The sequence below is a fragment of the Leopardus geoffroyi genome, chromosome B4, assembly GCF_018350155.1.
Source record: "Leopardus geoffroyi isolate Oge1 chromosome B4, O.geoffroyi_Oge1_pat1.0, whole genome shotgun sequence".
Taxonomy (NCBI): domain Eukaryota; kingdom Metazoa; phylum Chordata; class Mammalia; order Carnivora; family Felidae; genus Leopardus; species Leopardus geoffroyi.
The window spans coordinates 41,860,944-41,880,407 of NC_059341.1; the positions used below are offsets into that span (position 1 = coordinate 41,860,944).

At 50.0% G+C, this 19,464-nt stretch overlaps 1 protein-coding gene across 1 annotated transcript in view; it reads left to right on the forward strand.

Moving 5' to 3' along the window:
* CLSTN3 (calsyntenin 3) overlaps positions 1 to 8,660 on the forward strand; it is a 28,414-nt gene extending 19,754 nt beyond the window's left edge. The window contains exons 16-18 of the mRNA XM_045463254.1: positions 128 to 263; positions 6,225 to 6,427; positions 6,663 to 8,660. Of these exons, the coding sequence (XP_045319210.1) occupies positions 128 to 263; positions 6,225 to 6,427; positions 6,663 to 6,803 (480 nt within the window). The 3' untranslated portion in view covers positions 6,804 to 8,660. The remainder of the gene's footprint in view (positions 1 to 127; positions 264 to 6,224; positions 6,428 to 6,662) is intronic.
* Positions 8,661 to 19,464: the final 10,804 nt, after the last annotated feature.

Sequence of the window (19,464 nt, forward strand, 5' to 3'; positions counted from 1 at the left end):
AACCTGTCTGCTCAGAGGGGGAGGAGCTGTGTGGCATGGTTAGCAGATGGCCTCTAGTGGGGTGGGACAAGACTCTAGTGGATAGGAATAGGAGAGTTGGGTGCCCACTGAGCTCTCCCTCCCCCAGGTCAATGTCCTGCACAGCATGAACCGGGTCGCCCACCCCAGCCACATGCTCAGCTCCCAGCAGTTCCTGCACCGCGGCCACCAGCCCCCTCCTGAGATGGCCGGACACAGCCTGGCCAGCTCCCACCGAAACTCCAGTACGTAAGAGTGCGCGGGGCCAGGCAGGGCAGCGAGGGTGGCGGGGGGGTGGGCTGGGCACGGGCATCCTCTCTCCTCTACCACTGGGAGTGGGGCAGGCCGGTGGAGCTATGGTTGTGTTCCCTGTGCTACCTGACTTAACTGATCACTCTGTTCCAATCCCTGTAACCCCTGTACCATTAACTTCCCTCACGAAGAATATGAGTCAATGTCATTCATCGCTGGGGTGCTCATGTCTGGAATCATAAAGTCGGTGTGGGGTTTAGGCGCCTTTTTTGTTCCTGCTCCCTCCCCCAGGAATATCAAATTAGCCCTGGACCTAGTGAAGCCATCAAGTATTTATGAAGCACCTACTGTGTACTAGCACTGTCCTAAAGTGGTATTAGGGACATAAAAGAATTATCGGTTAGATACAGTCTCTATCCTCAAGGAGAAAGTTGGGGCTAATACGTGTGTAATTATGTGCTATCTATAATGTCATAAGTCTTTTTTTTTTTTTTTTTTAATGCTTATTTTTGAGAGAGAGAGAGAGGGAGAAAGAGAATGAGAATGAGCGGGGGAGGGGCAGAGAGTGAGGGAGACTCCAGACTCTGAGCTGTGAGCACAGAGTCAGATGAGGGGCTCAAATTCACCAACTGTGAGATCATGCCCTGAGCCAAAGTCGGATGCTTAACTGAGCCACCCAGGCGCCCCTATAATGTCATAAGTCTTTCTAACGCCAAGTGTGCAACTTGGCAAAGTATTAAATCCAGATGGAGAGCTGCCCTCATGTTCCCTGGCCGTGGCACTTTACCAGTGATGCGAGTTTTAATTTCCAATTTAAGAGTTGGTTTATTGTAGAAAAACTAGAAACTACAAGTATGAAGAAGAAAAATCAGCCATAATTCCACCCCAGAGAAGAAGCCATTGTTAATGTTCCTTTTTTTTTTTCCTATGCCTTATTTTTTTTCTTTTTACAAAGTTGGGATCAAACTATTTTACTTAACCTGGTATTTACACATAATATTATGAAATGAGTTTTCTTCCACATACTAAACACTGTAAAATGATTCTGTTGATGCCAAAAATGATTTTTGGAATCCCTTTTAGAATTGCTTTCAAAGCCTATTTACATGATGCATTTATGTTTATTACTTCTTAGCTATGCTTTGCTGTTGACCCATTTCAGTTTTACCCAATTTCATCTACTTTTGTCAGAGTTGGCTCTGGATATCATTTTAAGTTCTTAAATATACAAACCCACAAAGGGCACAGATTTGTCACTTTTGAAAAAAGCCAAAAGGTGTATCACAGGCTCTGAAGGCAATTCCTTAAAGAATTCTGAAAATGCTTCCTTGAAAAAGCTCATTTCAATACATACAATAATAAGAATATTGAACACATCAGTGTGTGCCATGAACTTTTCTACATATTGACTCATTTAGTCATTACAAACAGCAAATGAAATGGGTAATAGCATTATCCCTTTTAAAGGGGAGGGAATGGAAGCCCAGAGAGGTTAAGCATTTTTTTTTTTAATGTTTATTTATTCTTCAGAAAGAGAGACAGAGCACGAGCAGGGGAGGGGCAGAGAGAGAGGGAGACACAGAATCTGAAGCAGGCTCCAGGCTCCGAGCTGTCAGCACAGAGCCCAACGTGGGGTTTGAACTCACAAACCTGTGAGATCATGACCTGAGCCGAAGTCGGATGCCTAACCGACTGAGCCACCCAGGGGCCCCATAATTTTTTTTTTTTTTTTTACATTTATTCATTTTTGAGAGACAGAGGGAGACAGAGCACAAGCGGGGAAGGGGCAGAGAAAGAGGGAGACACAGAATCTGAAGCAGGCTCCAGGCTCCGAGCTGTCAGCACAGAGCCCAACGCAGGGCTTCAACTTAGAAACTGGTGAGATCATGACCTGAGCCGAAGTTGGATGCTTAACCGACTAAGCCACCCAGGCGCCCCGAGAGGTTAAGCATTTTATTCAAGATCACACAGCTAGGAAGTGGTAGGAGCCAGGATTCAAATCTAGGTGGCAGGATTCCAGAGCCTGTACATTACTGTGCATTAACCATTGACCTCCATACCTTTTCCATTTACGCTTGATGCTTGCCCGCTCTTCCTTTTTCTTCCTTTTTCTTTCTTTCTTTCTTTCTTCCTTCCTTCCTTTCTTTCTTTCTTTCTTTCTTTCTTTCTTTCTTTCTTTCTTTCTTTCTTTCTTTCTTTCTCTTGTTAGTTTATAGTTGCATCTAATTTGGTGGGGGGGCTCCTGAGGGCTTCCTAGGGCTTTTTTGACTGAGGCTAGCTCCCTGGTATCCCCAGGGATTCCATCTGGCTTCCTCCCCTTAAGTGGTGGCCACCACTACAGAGTCTCTTGTGTTCCCTTTTCCCTGGGGCTGGCTCCCTTTTTCCTTCCTCTCTCTGAAAAGAGAGGCCTTTTTAAGTATTTACTCACTATGGGAAAGCAGATGGGGGTAGGGGTATACGGAGTAGGGAAGTAGGGGTGAAGAGGGGAGCATAATGTGTAATCAAGTTGCAAAGGTTCATAGAAACTTCATACAATTTTTAGAGACCTGTGAGCAAACTAACCCTGTTTGTTAAATAGACCCTTGGGGCCAGCTTTTTTTTTCCCCCTCATAATTTCCTAGCTCTTTTTCCAGTTCTTTCCTTTTTTTTTAATGTTTATTTATTTTTGAAAGAGTGCAAATGGGGGAGGGGTAGAGAGAGAGAGGGACAGAGAATCCGAAGAGGGCTCTGTGCTAACAGCAGCCAGCCTGATGTGGGACTTGAACTCAGGCACCGTGAGATCATGACCTGAGCCGAAATTGGACGCTCAACCGACTGAGCCACCCAGGCGCTCCAGGCAGGCGTCGATGGTTTTTAAAGATCCCCAAGTGCTTCCAATGTGCAGCAAAGTTTGGGAACTGTTTCCCTACCTTGTTTCTTACAAGTACCTGAAGCTTTGCAGACAGACCTACAATGAAATAGAGTAAGCATAGAAAATGAACTCGGGAGTGGGGAGGGAAGGACGATTCTGAAAGAAGAATAAGATGTAGGAGGGGAATAAAGTCAGTTCATAAAATTTTGACATGCTCTGAGAGTTGCTAGAATGGTAGAATGGGCCAGCATGTTGGCTCTGAGCTTCCTTGCAGTTTAAGCAAAAGGAAACCTGAGCAGTTAGGAGAGTCATGTGATGAGAGCCAGCCAGTATTTCAAGAGAAGCCCTGGGACTGAGAGCGGAAAGAAGTTTCTCCCCAGGGTCTTCATAAAGGGGGCACCATGCAGGACTGGGGATGGGGCTTTAACCGTGTCCTCACACCCACCTGAAACCAGAAGTTGCACAAGGGCCGTTTGATAAAACACCCCTTCATGTCGGCGGTGCCAGTCATTCAAGGCCACAGTCACCTGCTCGGGTCTCATGCAGCAAGCGAGGCTGATTGCGCTTTTTTAAACTCTTGATTTTTGTCTGTGGCTAATTGAAAAATCCTGCCATCTCGCTGGCTTCCAGCCTCATTTTAAACTAATTAACTCTACTTGTTTGCCTGCAGATAACAGTGTCTGCATTTTGTCTTTCCTGTGGTCATTTCTTATTCCTGGCAATCGACTTGCCATTTCCTTCACCAGGCTGGGGGCTCAGAAGAACAAATGCATTTGATCAAGGCACAAACCAGAAACTTTGGCCTGTCATCATCAGTGTGCTCCTAGAGTAGGTTCACCTGCTGCGGCCTCCACTCGGAGGTGTGGAGGGGCGGGTCTCCATTCCTTCTAGAGCCTGAGCTTAGCTACAGGGGCCACCTGCTGGCAGGGTCACTGTTCCTGGATCTTGCCCACTGACATGGGGACCTGGGAGGGACCATTTCCTGCAGATGGTCGGGAAAAGCACCTCTGTCCCCTTTCTCCCTCCTCCCCCATCCCCAGGCAGTTGAGAAGTGCTGATCCAGCCAGGCCCATCTCTGCCCTAGAGCCCGTGCCCAGGGAGCCTGCCTGCCCTGCCAAACAGGATTGGCTCTCCTTGGCGAGCGGCCACAGGCAAGCTATGGGTTGGGTCAGGATAGGGACCAACTTGGCAGGGAGCCTTCAGGGTGGCCTCAGGGAGGTGTGAGGCTAGTGTGCCCGCTCAGGCAGGGCCTTCTGCACACACCTGGTTGGCCCCGGAGCTTGTGACAGCCTGCTGTGCCGCTTGCCGGGGAGGAGTGGTGTGTGTGTGGGACAGGGTGTGTGTGCAGCTCCCGTGCTCTTGGCTTCTTTGCGTTCCGCTCTGTCTCTCAACACGTCTCAAAGGCTGTGGGTAAATCGGGGCCTGGGAGGTAGATGTATGGGCTGGAACACAGTGTGATTACACGGGTAATCACCCCTTAGCAACGGGACTCTCCAGATTCGGGGCCTCACGGGGCCTCTGTGGCTGGGAGAGCCGCTGCGGGCGCAAACAGTGAGCAGGGGTGTGCACCCATGTGGGGTGCAGCGACCCAGCTGCCTACGCGGGCCCTCAGCCTGGGGACACGTGTGCGGGGTCTCTGCCTCCACTTGCTGTCCCGGGGGCTGCAGGCTCTCCTGCTCTGCGTGCCCATGCTTCCCCGAGCGCTGTGTGCGTGTGTGCGGAAGGTGGCCCGCCCTGTGCTCACGGCTGCTGGCTCCGTGGCCCTCGCGGCGCACATCTGTGGCGTTTACATCTTCCTTCAGGGGGTCGCCTGGTGTGCCCAGCTGGCGGGGAGCTGGGTGACGCTGCACGTGTGGTTCTGCCATGCCTTGCTGGAGGCCCTTGGACGCAGCCCTTTGCTCCTGCTGTGTGAGCAGGCCGCCAGGCTGCTGGTGCGGGCAGGTGTGCAGACCGGCAGAGTCCTGGCTCGGGTGAAGGGGGTGGCCGTCCTTGTTCAGCTGTGTGCCCGTGCGGTCCTCCTGGGCACGTGCTGGTGCATGCACGTCTGCTTTGCCGCCATCAGCTCCACGGTCCACGTGAGAGTGCACACGCCTTTCTCTGTCTCACTGCCCTTCAGGGTCCTCGCTCCCCTGAGCCTAGGCATCAAAGTGAGGCTGAGGGGCCAGAGGCATGACAGGGCCGAGGGGGAGGTAGGTAATCCTCAGGGGGAGATTCGGGAGGAGCAGAAGCCCCAGGTGTCCAGGAGGCCCAGGCCCGAGAGAAGAAGGGAGGAGTCACAGAACAGGAATGAGTGCGGTTCAGGTGGGTGAGTGAAGGGCTGCTCCCGGCCCCTTGGACGTGTCCCCCCAGCCTTGGGTGCCAGCAGCTTCTCCTGGCTGCCAGGCCAGCTTGGGGCCTGTTTCTCAAGATGCGGGAGGACATTCTCTCCGATTACACCGTTGAGCCTTTGTGGCGCCTTTCACCTTCCCCCACTGGGCTCGAGCTCCAACCTGGCCCTCTGCCTGCTGAGAACAGGGCTGTTCTCATAGCGTTGGGCCAGGAGCTCTTCTCCCCCTGCCCGTGCCTCCCTTTGCATACCTCCCTCCCTCTGCCTCTCTGTCCCTTTGGCCTTAAGCGGCCCTTCAGCACCCTTCCCTCCCTACGTCCTGTTCTTCTCAATAGGGGTCTCTTTCTCCTCTAGCTCGTACAGGGCACTCCCCGCTCCGGGACCATCCTGTCTTCTCTCTCTCTCTCTTTTAAAATGTTTATTGAACATTTATTTATTTATTTTTTATAATAATGTTTATTGAACATTTAAAGAGAGAGCGCATGCTCGCAGGGGAGGGGCAGGGGCATGTGAGCAGGGAGAGAGAGAGAGAGGGAGAGAGAGAATCCCAGGCAGGCTCCACGCTGTCAGTGCAGCGCCTGCCTCGGGGCTCCGTCTCACAGACTGCAAGATGGTGGCCTGAGCCGAAATCGAGACTCGGATGCTTAACCTACTGAGCCACCCAGGCGCTCCCATCCTTCTTCTCTTATTCCAGGACTCCCTCTTCCCCCGTCTCCCTCCATCCCGCCCCCCCCCCCCCCCGCCCCGCGGTGCCAAGTCCCTTTACTCTCCCCACAGTGGTCCCCAGCGCAGCGACTCTCATCATTGTGGTGTGTGTGGGGTTCCTGGTGCTCATGGTCATCCTGGGCCTCGTGCGTATCCACTCCCTTCACCGCCGTGTCTCAGGGGCTGGCGGGCCTCCAGAGGCCTCCAGTGACCCCAAAGACCCTGACCTCTTCTGGGATGACTCGGCACTCACCATTATCGTGAACCCCATGGAGGTGAGTGGCAGTGGGAAGGGGGGAAGCCTAGAGTCCAGATTCAGCTGGAGCACAGAGTGGCCAGGCCCTGGGGAAAAAGGCTCCGGGCAGAGCTGCCATGAGTGGGAAGGAGAAAGGTTAAAAGGGAGGTCGGGGGTGGGGCAAGGGGCCTGAGGGGAGCACGGCCCCCAAAGGAGAGGCTCTGGGGTGCGTGCAGACCATTGAGCCCTGTGCTCTCTGCTCCTGCCTCATCCAGTCCTACCAGAATCGGCAGGCCTGTGTGGCGGGGGCTGCCGGTGGCCAGCAGGAGGACGAGGACAGCAGCGACTCGGAGGCAGCCGACTCCCCCAGCAGCAACGAGAGACGCATCATCGAGACCCCTCCACACCGCTACTGATGCTGCACCCTTCCCCGAACAGAGAGAGATTTCTGCCCTGGTGAGACAGAGACACCCCCAGAAAAGAGAGAAGGACCTTCTGAGAGAAGAGACCAAGAGGGAGAGAGCTCTTTGGAACGAGTCTTCCTTTAATCCCCAAATCCTAGTGGGCCGCGCTGGGGTCTGCCTCCCCCCCGGCCCCCAGCCCACCTCCCTCCTGTGCCTCTGGGCTCCTGTTCCCTGGAAGACTGGCTGCCTTCTCTGCCCCCCAGGCAGTGGCCCCTTAGCTCGCCCACGTCTCTGTCTCTCCCCCACCAGGCGCGCCCTGCATGGAGTGGGGGTCACTAGCAGTGGCAGGGGCCCGGGTGGAATTGAAGGGGGAACCCTTCCCTACTCTCCTGTCCACGGAGGCCTGTCTTCCCCAGGGCTTCCGCAGCTGGGAGGAAGCTTCCGTCCTCTCCTCCCTCTCTTTCCACTTCATTCTGGGGATCCCTGCTTCTTCACCTTGCCCGCTCTCCTTCCTTTTCTGTCCTCTTTCCCCTCTTCTCCTTGCCTGAGGGCCTGCAGCCCCTGCCCCTTCCTACATGACCTGGTTGAGGCTGGGTTGTGGGGATGGCAGGGGGAGCGGGGGCCCCAGGTGTATTATATATAATGTATATTTTTTCATGTTGCTGTGAGCGCAGCCCCCGTGTTCTGTGTGCAGCTCACGGCCTTGTGTGTGTGTGTGTGTGGCATCGTCATGTCCTGGGAGGGGGGAGAGGGCGGAGGGGGATGGGTGTGGTGAGGGAGGGGATGCACCCTAGGGTTTTCAAATAAAACAACCAGAAAAAGCTCTGTGAACTGCCTCCTGCCTGCCTGATCCTGTGTGGGTGCTACGGAGGTGGTAGGAGCTCAGGTCTCAGGGTCCATTTGGGGTCTGAGCAGGGCTGAAGTGAGGGGGCAGGGCCATCAAAGCAACCCCCCCCCCCCCAGATAAATCCCCAGAAGGCCAGGCCACTGGGTATGTGCGGCTATGGTGCCCACTGCCTTCTTCCTTCAGCACTGCCTAGAAAAGCACGGACAGTTCAGAGGATGCCACAGATGTCTGGGCCTTGCGGGAGACACTGTCAGTCCCTCCCCATCTCTTGGACATTCTGCCTGTAGCTTCTAGCCCCAGAGTCCAGGGCAAGAGGGCAGGAAACCCTGCTATTTGTAGCAAGAGAACGAGCTTTGGTTCATCTTCCCCACATAGTCGGGGGCAGTAACAAGACAAGCTCATTTCAGAAGAGGGAACTGTAGAGGGAGCATCCTTCTGGTGCCTTCCCTGTTACAGGAAAGACCGGGGATCCATGTCTTAACCCCGTTCTGTTGAAGAGGGGGCTCCGACCATCAGTGGTTCTCCATGGTTCTCGTTAACACAGGTGGGGTGAAGGGGAAGCTCACTGGCCCTTCCCAGGCTCCATCCAGGACCCGGTGTTACTTCTGCCAGGTGCCCTATCCTGGCCCACGGCTTCGTCTACCAGCTCTGTAGACGTGCCGGCACATCTGTGCCGACGTGTCCCCATTTATGTCTCCCACCCAGACCTCTTTCCCCACCCCCGGTCACAGCTACATACTGGTGCCTCTGCCCAGGCAGCCTGTGCCTCGAAGCCAACCTTTGCCCAAATTCTGCTCTAGTACCTGTTACCTGTCCCTTTGCCCTTTCGTGAGGTTACCTAAGCCAGAATCTTGGGAGGCAGTCTTTCTCCCTCACCCTTAACCTCATGTCCAAGCGGTGAGTAGACCCTGTCCTTTGTACCCCTTAACATCTCTCAGATACGTCTTTCTTTCTCTTCCCCCTACTGCCGCTGCTGCCTCAGTTGATTCTTCTTCAAGATACACCTGTTGCTGATCTGTTGCAAGACCCTTCTACCTGCCTCCTACCTGTTCTTGCCCCGGGTGCCTTGCTCTGGTCCAGCCCAACTCCGGGCCTGAGTCACCTTGCTAAAGTGCAACTCTGGTTACGCCACTCTGCTTTTTACAGCCGTCCCAACCTCCCCGTCACCGCCAGGGTGAAGTCCTGATACCTTGGGAGGCTCCCTAACCCAGTGGGTCAGGCCCCGCCTCCCTCCCTGGCCCTCTCTGCCTCCACCACCCCCGTGTACCTGGGCTCCAGTTGCACAAACCCCTGGGGCTGCTCCAAACTCACCCTGCTCTTCCTTTGCCTCCGTGTCTTCGCAGGTACTGTTCCCCCCGCGCCTGGCACGCCCTTTCCCTCGGTGTGCCTAGTGGTCTTCCACGTATCCCTGAAGACTCAGTTGGGATATTGCCTCTTCCAGGAAGTCTGTGTTCTGGTGCCCCTTATTCACGCCTCCATCACAGCACTTCCTCCTGGGCTGTGGCAGATATCTGTCTCCACCACTGGGTCTGCTGGGTCCCCAGCAACTCGCATAGTGCCTGGCACGGGGTAGGAGCTCCATAAATGATGCGCGAGGTGATGTGTGTGGCTCTCAGGCTGAGAGAAGACTTTATTAGCTGGGGGAGAGGGGCTCTGGGAGCGTCTGGCCTGGGGCGTCAGTGCACAGAGGACCTCGCAGGTGCCCCGCAGCAGCCTGTCTATAGCGGGGCCCTCCCAGATGCCAAGCTGATGTTTCCGTGTCTGGAGCAATACCAAGTGGGAGGCAGTGCTACCTGTCCAGCCTGCAGACCCTCAGAGGCTCAGGCGATGGCTCCAAAGGTAGAGCCTTCAGACATCTGAGAGCCTTGTTCTCAAAGGGGTGCAGGAGAGAGTGTTCAGCCTGCGGTCTTGAATTTCAGTGAATTACCTCCTTCTCCTCCCTCTTACCATCCCTTCCAGTCTTCACCCAGCCCCTAGTCTCAGGGGCTACAGCTTTCCATGCAGTGGAGTGAAAGCCAAGTAGATCCCATTTTTCTTGGGTTTGCCCTTGGACCCCCTACTGTGTGGCTGAGACTGGTGATTTGGGGTCTGTGTTGACCTCTGGTTCAAGTCCTGGCCCTAGGGAGCAGGGGGAGGAGAGGGCCACCCTGTTGTGAACTCTGTCCCCCGCTTGATGTGCATACATGTGCAGCATGGAAAGCACGTGGCAGCACGAAGTCTTGCTCCTAACACCTGCCCAAATGTATCATTCTGCACTCGTTTCCTGGAGACTCCCTCCAGAATCAGAACCACTGACCACCATGTCCTATAGGTGTAAGCTTTCCTCTCCTTTTTACCCTCAATGTCTGATACCATAGACCTCAGCCCTTGCTGACCATTATCTCCCTGTTTGACAATTGGGCAGGTAGACGTGTCATGGCAGGCTGAGCGTATAAGTAGGAGCCTGGAGGCCTGGAGAAGACCTTGAACTCCTTATGCCATCACATGCCCCAAACTGCTGCTCTTGCTTGCTGGCCTGCCTTCCCTCTCTCAGTCTCTCTGTCTCTGTTTCTTTGTCTCTCTCCTCCTCACTTTCCATTACACACACACACACACACACACACACACACACACAGTAGGAATCAGGAGTGAGGCAAAATGCCACCTCCAACCATGTAGACGAAGGGCACCAGGCAGGAGTCCACATGGGTTTTTATTTTGTTGCTCAAAGTTCTCCTGGAAGGATGTTCCCTAACCTCCCTCACAGCAGCTGGCAAAGCCTCAGGATGCCAGGCCTTGGACAGGGTTTCCAATTTGCCTCTTCTCAACTTAATTAGAGACAGCAAACACATCTCCTTTGGCCTAACTCAGATCTTTCCTTCTGCATTGGAAGGCTGTTTTCCCCTTAAGTTCACTCTCCACACTGTAAATTGATTAGCTTCCTAAGAGGCGTGCGCTGAAAAGCTATGCCCTTGGGAAAAGCCACGCTGTAGAAGCAGATATGGTACCGCTAGTTCAAGAATAGGTGGTATGTGCCCTTCTTCCTGTTACCAGACCAGAGACCTGAAAACCCACCTGTGCCTTCCAGGCAGGTGGACACAGACACTTTGGTGGTATTTAAACACGGCACGCTGGCCACTTCAGGCATCGCCGCAACCTTCGGGAGGATGCACTAATCAGCGCCAATTTGGAGGCCTCCGTTTCCCCACCCACCAGCCCCCACCCCCGTGGGCTTTGTTGGGGTAGGTCAAGGATGACGAGTTTGCTGCCGGTCGTCTAGGAGCTATGAAGATCTCCTATTCCCTTCAGATTTTAATCTCCGTGCTGGGCACTCCTTAAAGCGTATCCCCCAGATCCCCCAGACTTCTCACACCTCAGGGCGCCTCTGGGCTGTGTGTTGATCCGCGTGTCCCTCAGACCCTGGGGGTGTTTGGTGGAGGTGTCCGTGAGCCCGGACCGAGGTGAGCTTGTGTCCTCTGTGGTACTGCGGGTACCGCTTTCCTGGTCTCCACCTCCTGGGGTCCTCTCCTCACCCAGTGCCCTGCTGCGGGCTCACGGTGAGCTCTCTCCTGGGAGAGAGTCAGAGCAGGAGGCAGGGGGCTAGGTGCGGAGGGAGATGGGCGAGTCCCTGGTGGGCAGGTTCATCTGACAGACAGAGAGGAGGAGCTGGCACGCTTATTTTCACCGCGCTGCCATCACTGCTTCTCCTGCGGCCCCACGCTGTCACTCCCTTAAAATACCCACATCCGACAGGAAGAGGACAGATGAGGGTGTAAATTTAGCAACAGTGGGTAGGAGGAGGGGATACAGGCTCTGGGACGTGGTGGAGTTGCCTGTGTCAGAACAGGAGTAGGAAGCCCATGGTGCCCGGTGGGGATTCTGACTCACGAGGATAAGGGGACCTCTGTCCCGAATATCCAGTCTCAAAGACCTGACCCCAACTCTTGAAGTTCTCACCCCAACTCTACAGCCCTCTCCCATCTCCCCCATCATATGTGGTCTTTTCTCCTCAAGTACGTGCATGTTGGGATTATGCCGACCTTTTCCCATGCACTGCAGTGTGGCTGGCTCTGGGGGTGGGGTGGGGAAGAGGTTGTTAACGGGCCAAAGCAATACTTGAGAAGACCTCTGATCTTTACCTAGGCCCCTGGAGGGGGAGCAGTCTTCCTTCATTCCATGGCACCACAGAGAGGGTAGAGTCCAAAAAGCACGAAGCAGTGAAGAGAGTCTAATACCACCTTCACCCAACAACTGGACAAGGCCCCGGGGTACCAGGCCTAAGGTGGACTTGGGCTATTCATGCTACCGTGTCCCCTGAAAGTTCAGCCGTCCCCTCACAGACTGCTGGGCCAATGACCTTCTACCTCAGGACTCTCTACTTGTGAACGGCCATCTCATTTGGGGAAATCCCAAAGCCCAGAAGGGCGTCTCTTGCCAACCTCACCTGGCAAGATGAGGTGGTGGGGAGGAGAGCTTGAGGTGGGCTTTGCTCTCAGTCTCCTATGTTCACATCCCAGACCCGTAGTGGTCTTGGTCTTTAACTTCTCTAAGCTTTGGTTTATCACCTATCAAGGGGAATTGTTACTCAAAGGGTTGAATGAGGCTTAACTAAGATAACTTTTTCTGAAGTAACTCAGAATCAGCATGTTGCGTTAGCTATCATTATCCCTGATTATCGGGAGATGGAAAAAACCATCCCCAGCCCCGGGGGGCAGTGGGGTCTTGAGAAACACAAAGTCTTGAGGATGGAAGGATCCCCGAAGTTCCTTTCCTCCAAAGCGCAGGCTTATGGTTTTGAACACATACCTTGGAGTCAGGCACACCTGGGTTTTCTTTCATCTTAGCAGCTTGCAGAAGCTTAGTGTGGCTAATGCCCAAAGGAGAGTGACTATTTTTACAGTTGCCAGGCTGTTTTAAAATAACAAGGGTTATTTTTTAATAGATGGGGGCTTAAGCAACATGAGCTGCCAGGGTCTTAATAAGCAGGAGCTCACAGGCTTTCAGGTGCCGACTCCTGCGGCTGACCCTGGGCTAGATGGGCGACGATGACCTGGAACTGCGGTTAAAGCACAAACAGGGATTAGTTCACCAAAGGGAGGGTCTTTTGGTCTCACTTCAAAATGGGCAGAATTTTAGCTATGAAGTCTTTCCAGGTAAGGTGGTGGTGAATGGAATAGCTTTTTGTTATGCTGTGTTTTTTCAGCCAGGGTTTCAGGTTGGGTTGCGCACCTCGAAGGAGGGAAGTGTGTGAACTTTGTGTAGGCCCGAGTAGGCCGCGCCCGGTCAGCCTCTTACTGTCATTGTGAGCTGTGTCATGGGACAAGGGGATGGAGTGTGGAGAGGCCTGGAGTTACCTCCTGTCATCTCAAGGGGGATCTGGAATTGTAACCTTTATACTCCTTTGGTTAATGATCCAGTCCTTGGCTGTGACTTTGAGTCTTGTAGGTAGACCCAGACTGCAGCTTTCCCTACCAAAAATATTGGCATATTTTTTCCAATAAAGAGATAAAAAGAAGTGGGGATCCTTTAGTATACAGGGGACATGCCATTTTCTCGGTGAGGTAAATAACTGAACTTACAGCAAGCCCAAAGACTCAAGAAGGTGATTAAAAAGGCCTCTGTCTGGAACTTTCAGACTCCGAGAATCGCGTTTGCTCAAGTCGTCAGGAAGAACGGCTTAAAAACAGCAGCTTCTTGGCCTCCTGGCTGAGATCAAGTGAGAAACGACGCCAGCACCAGAACAATGTAGGATTTGCTTTTACGTAGGGTTTTGGAGAGGTAGAAAATTGAAAAAATAGAAGGCTGATTAAGCTGGAGGAAGGGACAGATTTCACTGAAAGAAAGGTTTTATGGTCTTTCGAGACAGGCTAGACACATAGGAGAGGAGCATGAGGTCTCAGAGGCCAGGCCAGGCAGGTATGAACGGGAAGAGATTTCTGTGGGACTGATGACCCTGAATCAGAGAATTAGAAAAGAGGCCAGTGATGGGGCTCCGGAATTGGATAAGACAAGAGAAACAGAGAAGGAGTGGAGGACCTGATAAGTAAAGGGAAGTGTGCTGAGAGCTAGGTGGGGGTACAGTCGCAGTTCATCTATCCAAGATGGGACGAGGTGCCATGCAAAAGATGCCCTGATTTGAATTGCAAATTGTGAGCTGGTCCAGCTGAAAGCCCAGCCCTGTGGTCCGCACAGGTTAACGCCACCAGGAGCATGCTCAGTGAGTTCACCAGTAAAAATTACTTTGGCATCAGGTAGCCCCTTACCACCGCCCCCCAGCCCCTGCCCCGCTGTGTGTTCCTGTCTTGCTCTTCACCGATAACAGTTTTATGGCACTAATTGTTTGACCTAATGATCTCAGCCTTCCCGAGACAGTCAAATTGATCTTCTGAGAAGGTATAAAATTTAGCATAGAGACAGTGAATCATAATATTTTGATGTGAAGTTTCAGGGAAGTTTAAAAATCTGTACGCACTTAAGGTAAGCTTTGCATTTTCAACTTGGAGTATCTGTTGATTTTAGAGTTATGACTTTTAGTTGAAAGTTGTAAGGTATTTCTCAAGCTTATAAACAGGGTTAGAACAGTTAAGACAAATCTAACATCCGAACAAGGTAAATCAAGTAATTAGATTTACAAGAGTCGCTTATGTTATAAGGAAGATTTTGCATGTTAGGATTTCAACTCTACCTTGTCAGGCAAATGAAGTGAATGAGGAAAAAAAATTAAAAAAGTCAAGTATATTAAGCATATGAATGTGGTCTAAACCAGTTATGGAAATTTTAGTACGTTTGTAGACGGAACTAATTGTAAGGAAATTTAAATCTGTTCAAGTTGAGTTAAACACCAATCAAAGAACAAGTAGGAGTGATTAAAATGGACCATTCAGTACATTTATATATAGCATGTCAGGATTTGTAAGTTGAATTTAAAGATTTAAGCAAAACCAGATTTTATATTTACAAGGTTGATAAATTAAATACTAAATTTAAAACCCAGAGCACCGGAAGTAGTCTCTTCCACACACATTGGACGTTGTAGCTATTCACAACGATGCCGTGTGGGTGGGCCTCCTATCATTGTTGGATCAGAAACGGTGATGGGGGTCCAAAGAAATCTAAGATAGAGGAGTCCTGTACCACAGAAGACAGGAGATATCATGAGATATCTCGAAATTACAAGATCGAAAGATTGAAACAGCTATACCAACCTGTTTATTGGAAAATTCTCTCAGTGGAGTTTAATTTCATAGTTCTACTGGTGAGCAAAAGGGTAGCCTGTCATAGAGATTGCCAGGTGCTCACCAAACCTTGGTCCAGCTCACCATGGGGTACAGCCAAACTACATTTCCCAGCTTCTGGACGACTGAGCATTGGCCCAGATGGAACGTGAGCATTCCACTACATCAACCTTGCGATTGGAGAATCCTCTCACTGATGTTTAATTTCATGGCTATGGGCATAGCCTGACATCACAAACACTATTTTCATTACTCTTTTTCTCTAGTTACTCCTAAGTTTCTACTATGGCTTTGGCTACATCCAATTCTGAAATCCCCAAATCTTTGAAAAGCAAAAGTGTTTTTATTTTTTATTTTATTTTTAAATTTCCAACTCTTAAAAAAAATTTTTTTTAATGTTTATTTTTGAGAGAGAGAGAGAAAGAGAACAGGGGAGAGGCAGAGAGAGAGAGGGAGACACAGAATCTGAAGCAGGCTCCAGGCTCCAAGCTGTCAGCACAGAGCCTGACGTGGGGCTCGAACTCATTAGCTATGAGATCATGACCTGAGCTGAAGTCAGATGCTTAACCTACTGAGCCACCCAGGCGCCCCTCCCCAAAAGTGTTTTTAATAAGTCTGATGCCAAAACTCATTTGGGAGCAAAACCCGGCCTGAACAGGTGAGGCTCTTTATAGACTTCATCTCAAAGTAAATATTCACGTATTTTTGCAGAAAGAAGTATTAATGTGTTTGATTCTAGGGTGCTGGCTGGGGAAGGCATGTAATTCAGGTACTGTATTTACCTTATTAAAATCCCACAAGTTCTGAATAGTGAGACACATCTGCTTCCAAGAGTTTAAGATGAGGGACTGTGGACCTGAGAAAATGTAGGTCTCGGTTGTAAGTGTATTGTCCCGGATTCTGGGAAATCTTGCTTAGGATAATGACTTCTGAGTTAGAGACTCAGGTGCCTCTGCCATTTCAACACATGATTTCCAAGGTCACTATGCACGGATGGCTGCACCAAGCTGGAAAGAGCAAGAGTCAGAGGATGTCACATGGCAAGATTTCACAGGCCAGATCTCCAAGTAGTGCTTATCATTCTGCTCAGGTTCTGTGAGCTAATGTTTGGTCATCTGCCCCCCTCCCTTACAGCGGAGGAAGCTGGGAAATGTAGTTTGGTTGTGTGCCCATGATGAGGAGGAATGAGGTTTAGTAATCAGCCTGCAGTCTCTACAACAGACCATCTTTCTGGTATTTTTGGCAAAATATCAATTTAATCCTTCTTCCCAGAAGGGTGCTCCAATTCATCTCTCCCTCCTCCCTGTCCCTGCTGGAAACTATTGATTTTTTTTTAAGTTTTATTTATTTTTGAGAGAGTGAGGGGGGGGGGTGGCGCATGAGTGGAAGAGGGGCAGAGAGAGAGGGGGACAGAGGATCTGAAGCAGGTGCTGTGCTGACGGCAGTGAGCCAGATGTCACGCTGAAACCCATGAATCGTGAGATCATGACCTGAGCTGAAGCTGGACACTCAACTGACTGAGCCACCCAGGTGCTCCAGAAACCACTGATCTTTTGTTCTTATTACTGTCTCCATAGTTTTGTCTTTTCCAGAATGCTACACAGCTGGAATCATACAGCACGCAGCCTTTTCAGATTGACTTCTTTCATTTAAGATTCCTTTATTTCTTTTTTAAGGGGTGATACCTCATTTCTTTTTCCTTTTAAATTTTAGCCCGTTTCTTTTTCTTTTTTTTTATCATCAAATAATATTTTTTTAAAAAGTTTTTTTTAATGTTTATTTATTTTTGAGACAGAGGGAGACGGAGTGCCAGTGGGGGAGGGGCAGGGAGAGAGGGAGACACAGAATCTGAAACAGGCTCCAGGCTGTGAGCTGTCAGCACAGAGCCTGATGCAGGGCTCGAACCCACAAACCGGGAGATCATGATCTGAGCCGAAGTCAGACGCTTAACTGACTGAGCCACCCAGGTGCCCCTCAAATAATATTCTATTGTATGAATGTATCACAGTTTATCCATTCACCTGCTGAAGGATATCTTGGTTGTTTCCAAGTTTGGGCAATTATGCATGAAGCTGCTATAACATTCATGTGTAGGGTTTCATGTGGACAAACGTTTTCAATTCATTGGTTAAATACCAAGGATCACTACTGCTGGATTGTTTGGTAAGCGTATGTTTAGTTTTGTAAGGAAATTCCAAACTGTTTTCCAAGTGGCTGTACCATTTTGCATTCCTACCAGCAATAAATGAGAGTTCCTGTTTCTCCACATCCTTGACAGCATTTGGTGTTTTCAGAGTTTTGGATTTTGGTTATTCTCATAGGTGTTTAGTAGTAACTTGTTCTTTTAATTTGCAATTCCCTAATGACATATGATCTTGAGCATTTTTTCATATACTTATTGGCCACCTGTAAATCTTGTTTGGTAATGTGTCTATTCAGATCTTTTGTTCATTTTTAAATTGGGGCTGTTTATCTTCTTTTTAAAAAATTTTTTTAAATGTTTTTATTTATTTTTGAAGGAGAGAGAGACAGAACATGAGCAGGGGAGCAGGGAGAGAGGGAGACACAGAATTTGAAGCAGGCTCCAGGCTCCGAGCTGTCAACACAGAGCCTGATGTGGGGCTCAAACTCATGAACTGTGAAGCCATGACCTAAGCGGATGTCGGATGCTTAACCACTGAGTCACTCAGAGCCCCGGGGCTGTTTATCTTCTTATTGAGTTTTCTGCTCTGATCTTTATTATTTCTCTTCTTCTGCTGGGTTTAGGCTGCCTTTGCTGTTCTGCTTCTATTTTCTTTAGGTGTGCTGTTAGATTTTGTATTTGGGATTTTTCTTGTTTCTTGAGATAGGCCTGGATTGCAATGTATTTTCCTCTCAGGACTGCCTTTGCTGCGTCCCAAAGCGTTTGGATTGTTGTATTTTCATTTTTGTTTGTTTCCATATATTTTTAAATTTCTTCTCTAATTGCCTGGTTGACCCACTCATTCTTTAGTAGGGTGTTCTTTAACCTCCATGCTTTTGGAGGTTTTCCTTCTTATTGAGTTTTAAGAGTTCTTTGTAAATTTTGGCTACCATTTTTTTTAAGTTTATTTTTTTTTATTTTGAGAGAGTGAGAAAGTGTGAGAGGGGGAGGGACGGAGAGAGAGAGAGAATCCCAAGCAGGCTGCATGCTGTCAGTGCATAGCCTGACTCGGGGCTTGATCCCATGACCCTGGGATCATGCCTGAGCTGAAATCAAGAGTCAGAGGCTCAACCAACTGAGCCACCCAGATGGTCCCCACAGTTTTTTATTTAGTGTTTTGCTGGAGCAGAGTGGCTGTCTAAAAGATTTTGTCTTTGCAGGCCACCCCGTTCCTGGTCTTTGGCCAGGGAGAGCAGGGCTTTTATTGGAGCTTTAAAATTTTTTTTTTATCTGTGTATGTTGGTATTTCTAGGTTACTGACCTTTCTAGCACCCAGTCTGGCATATAAGAGGCAAAAAGGAAACCCATAGAATGCACTACTATGTTGTTTCTTGGGTACTGAGGTCCCTAGCCAGTCTGCTTTCTTTTTTCCAACTTTTGGAATCTCCTTATGTTTATTTTACCTACAATGTCCAGGGTTTTTTTAGTTGTACTTAGTGGGAGGAATAGAGAAAAGTAGATCTACTCCATTCTTCCTGAAAACAAACACATTGCTTGTCTGTGTACGCTACAGATTTTTGGTGAAAAGTGCTGAGGAAGGAGCAAAACTCATTTGGGGAAAGACCCCCAAGTCAAAAACCTTGACTTCTTTTTTCCTTCCTTCCTTCCTTCCTTCCTTCCTTCCTTCCTTCCTTTCTTCCTTCCTTCCTTCCTCCCTTCCATTCTTTGAGGGAGAGAGAGGATCAAAAGGTTCCCAGTTGGATTTTGGCAAGGGTGACCTATTCTGACACTTCTCCGGATTTCCGAAGGTGGTAAAATTCTGCTATCAGCAGGGATAGAGGGAGTATGTATTACAGTCCTTGTTGTTACCTGGGGAGTTCCCTGCTGTGTGGCCAGGAGATGGAGTTGGGTACTTTGCACCTAAAGCTAGGTTGATAGCACTGGATACACCCAGCTGTATCTAGATCTCACTATACTGAACACTTGAAGGAAACGGAGATTTTTATCCAGGTATATTTAGATGGGCCCCGCTTTGGGATTTGCTGTGTCTCACTACACATACAGTTTTCTTTCTCTGCCGAGTTATTTCTGCCAGCGATGGCTACTGAGAGGAAGGGAGGATGGGCGAATCATAGCCAACAAGCCCTTCCAAATGTACAGGTGTAAAGACTGTACCTTGATATGCAACTTCCAGAGCGTGGACAGTGGCATAGCACTACATCTTACAGCATTAAGAAAGCAAAGAATCGAACCAGAGGAGGTGGTTCCCGTTTCCAACTCCTCTTCCAACCAAAAGGAACACCGAATTCAACACTTCTACAATAATTTGTTTACTCAACTTCAGTCGAGTAAAGAAATTAGTTGCACCTAAAGGAGACAACGAAAAAACAGGTAAAACTGTAACCTGTGAGCTGGATGCTGCGCTAGTTGAAGGAAATGGCCTTAGGGACTATGACACAGCAGACAGAACTCATCTCTAAAATTGGGTTG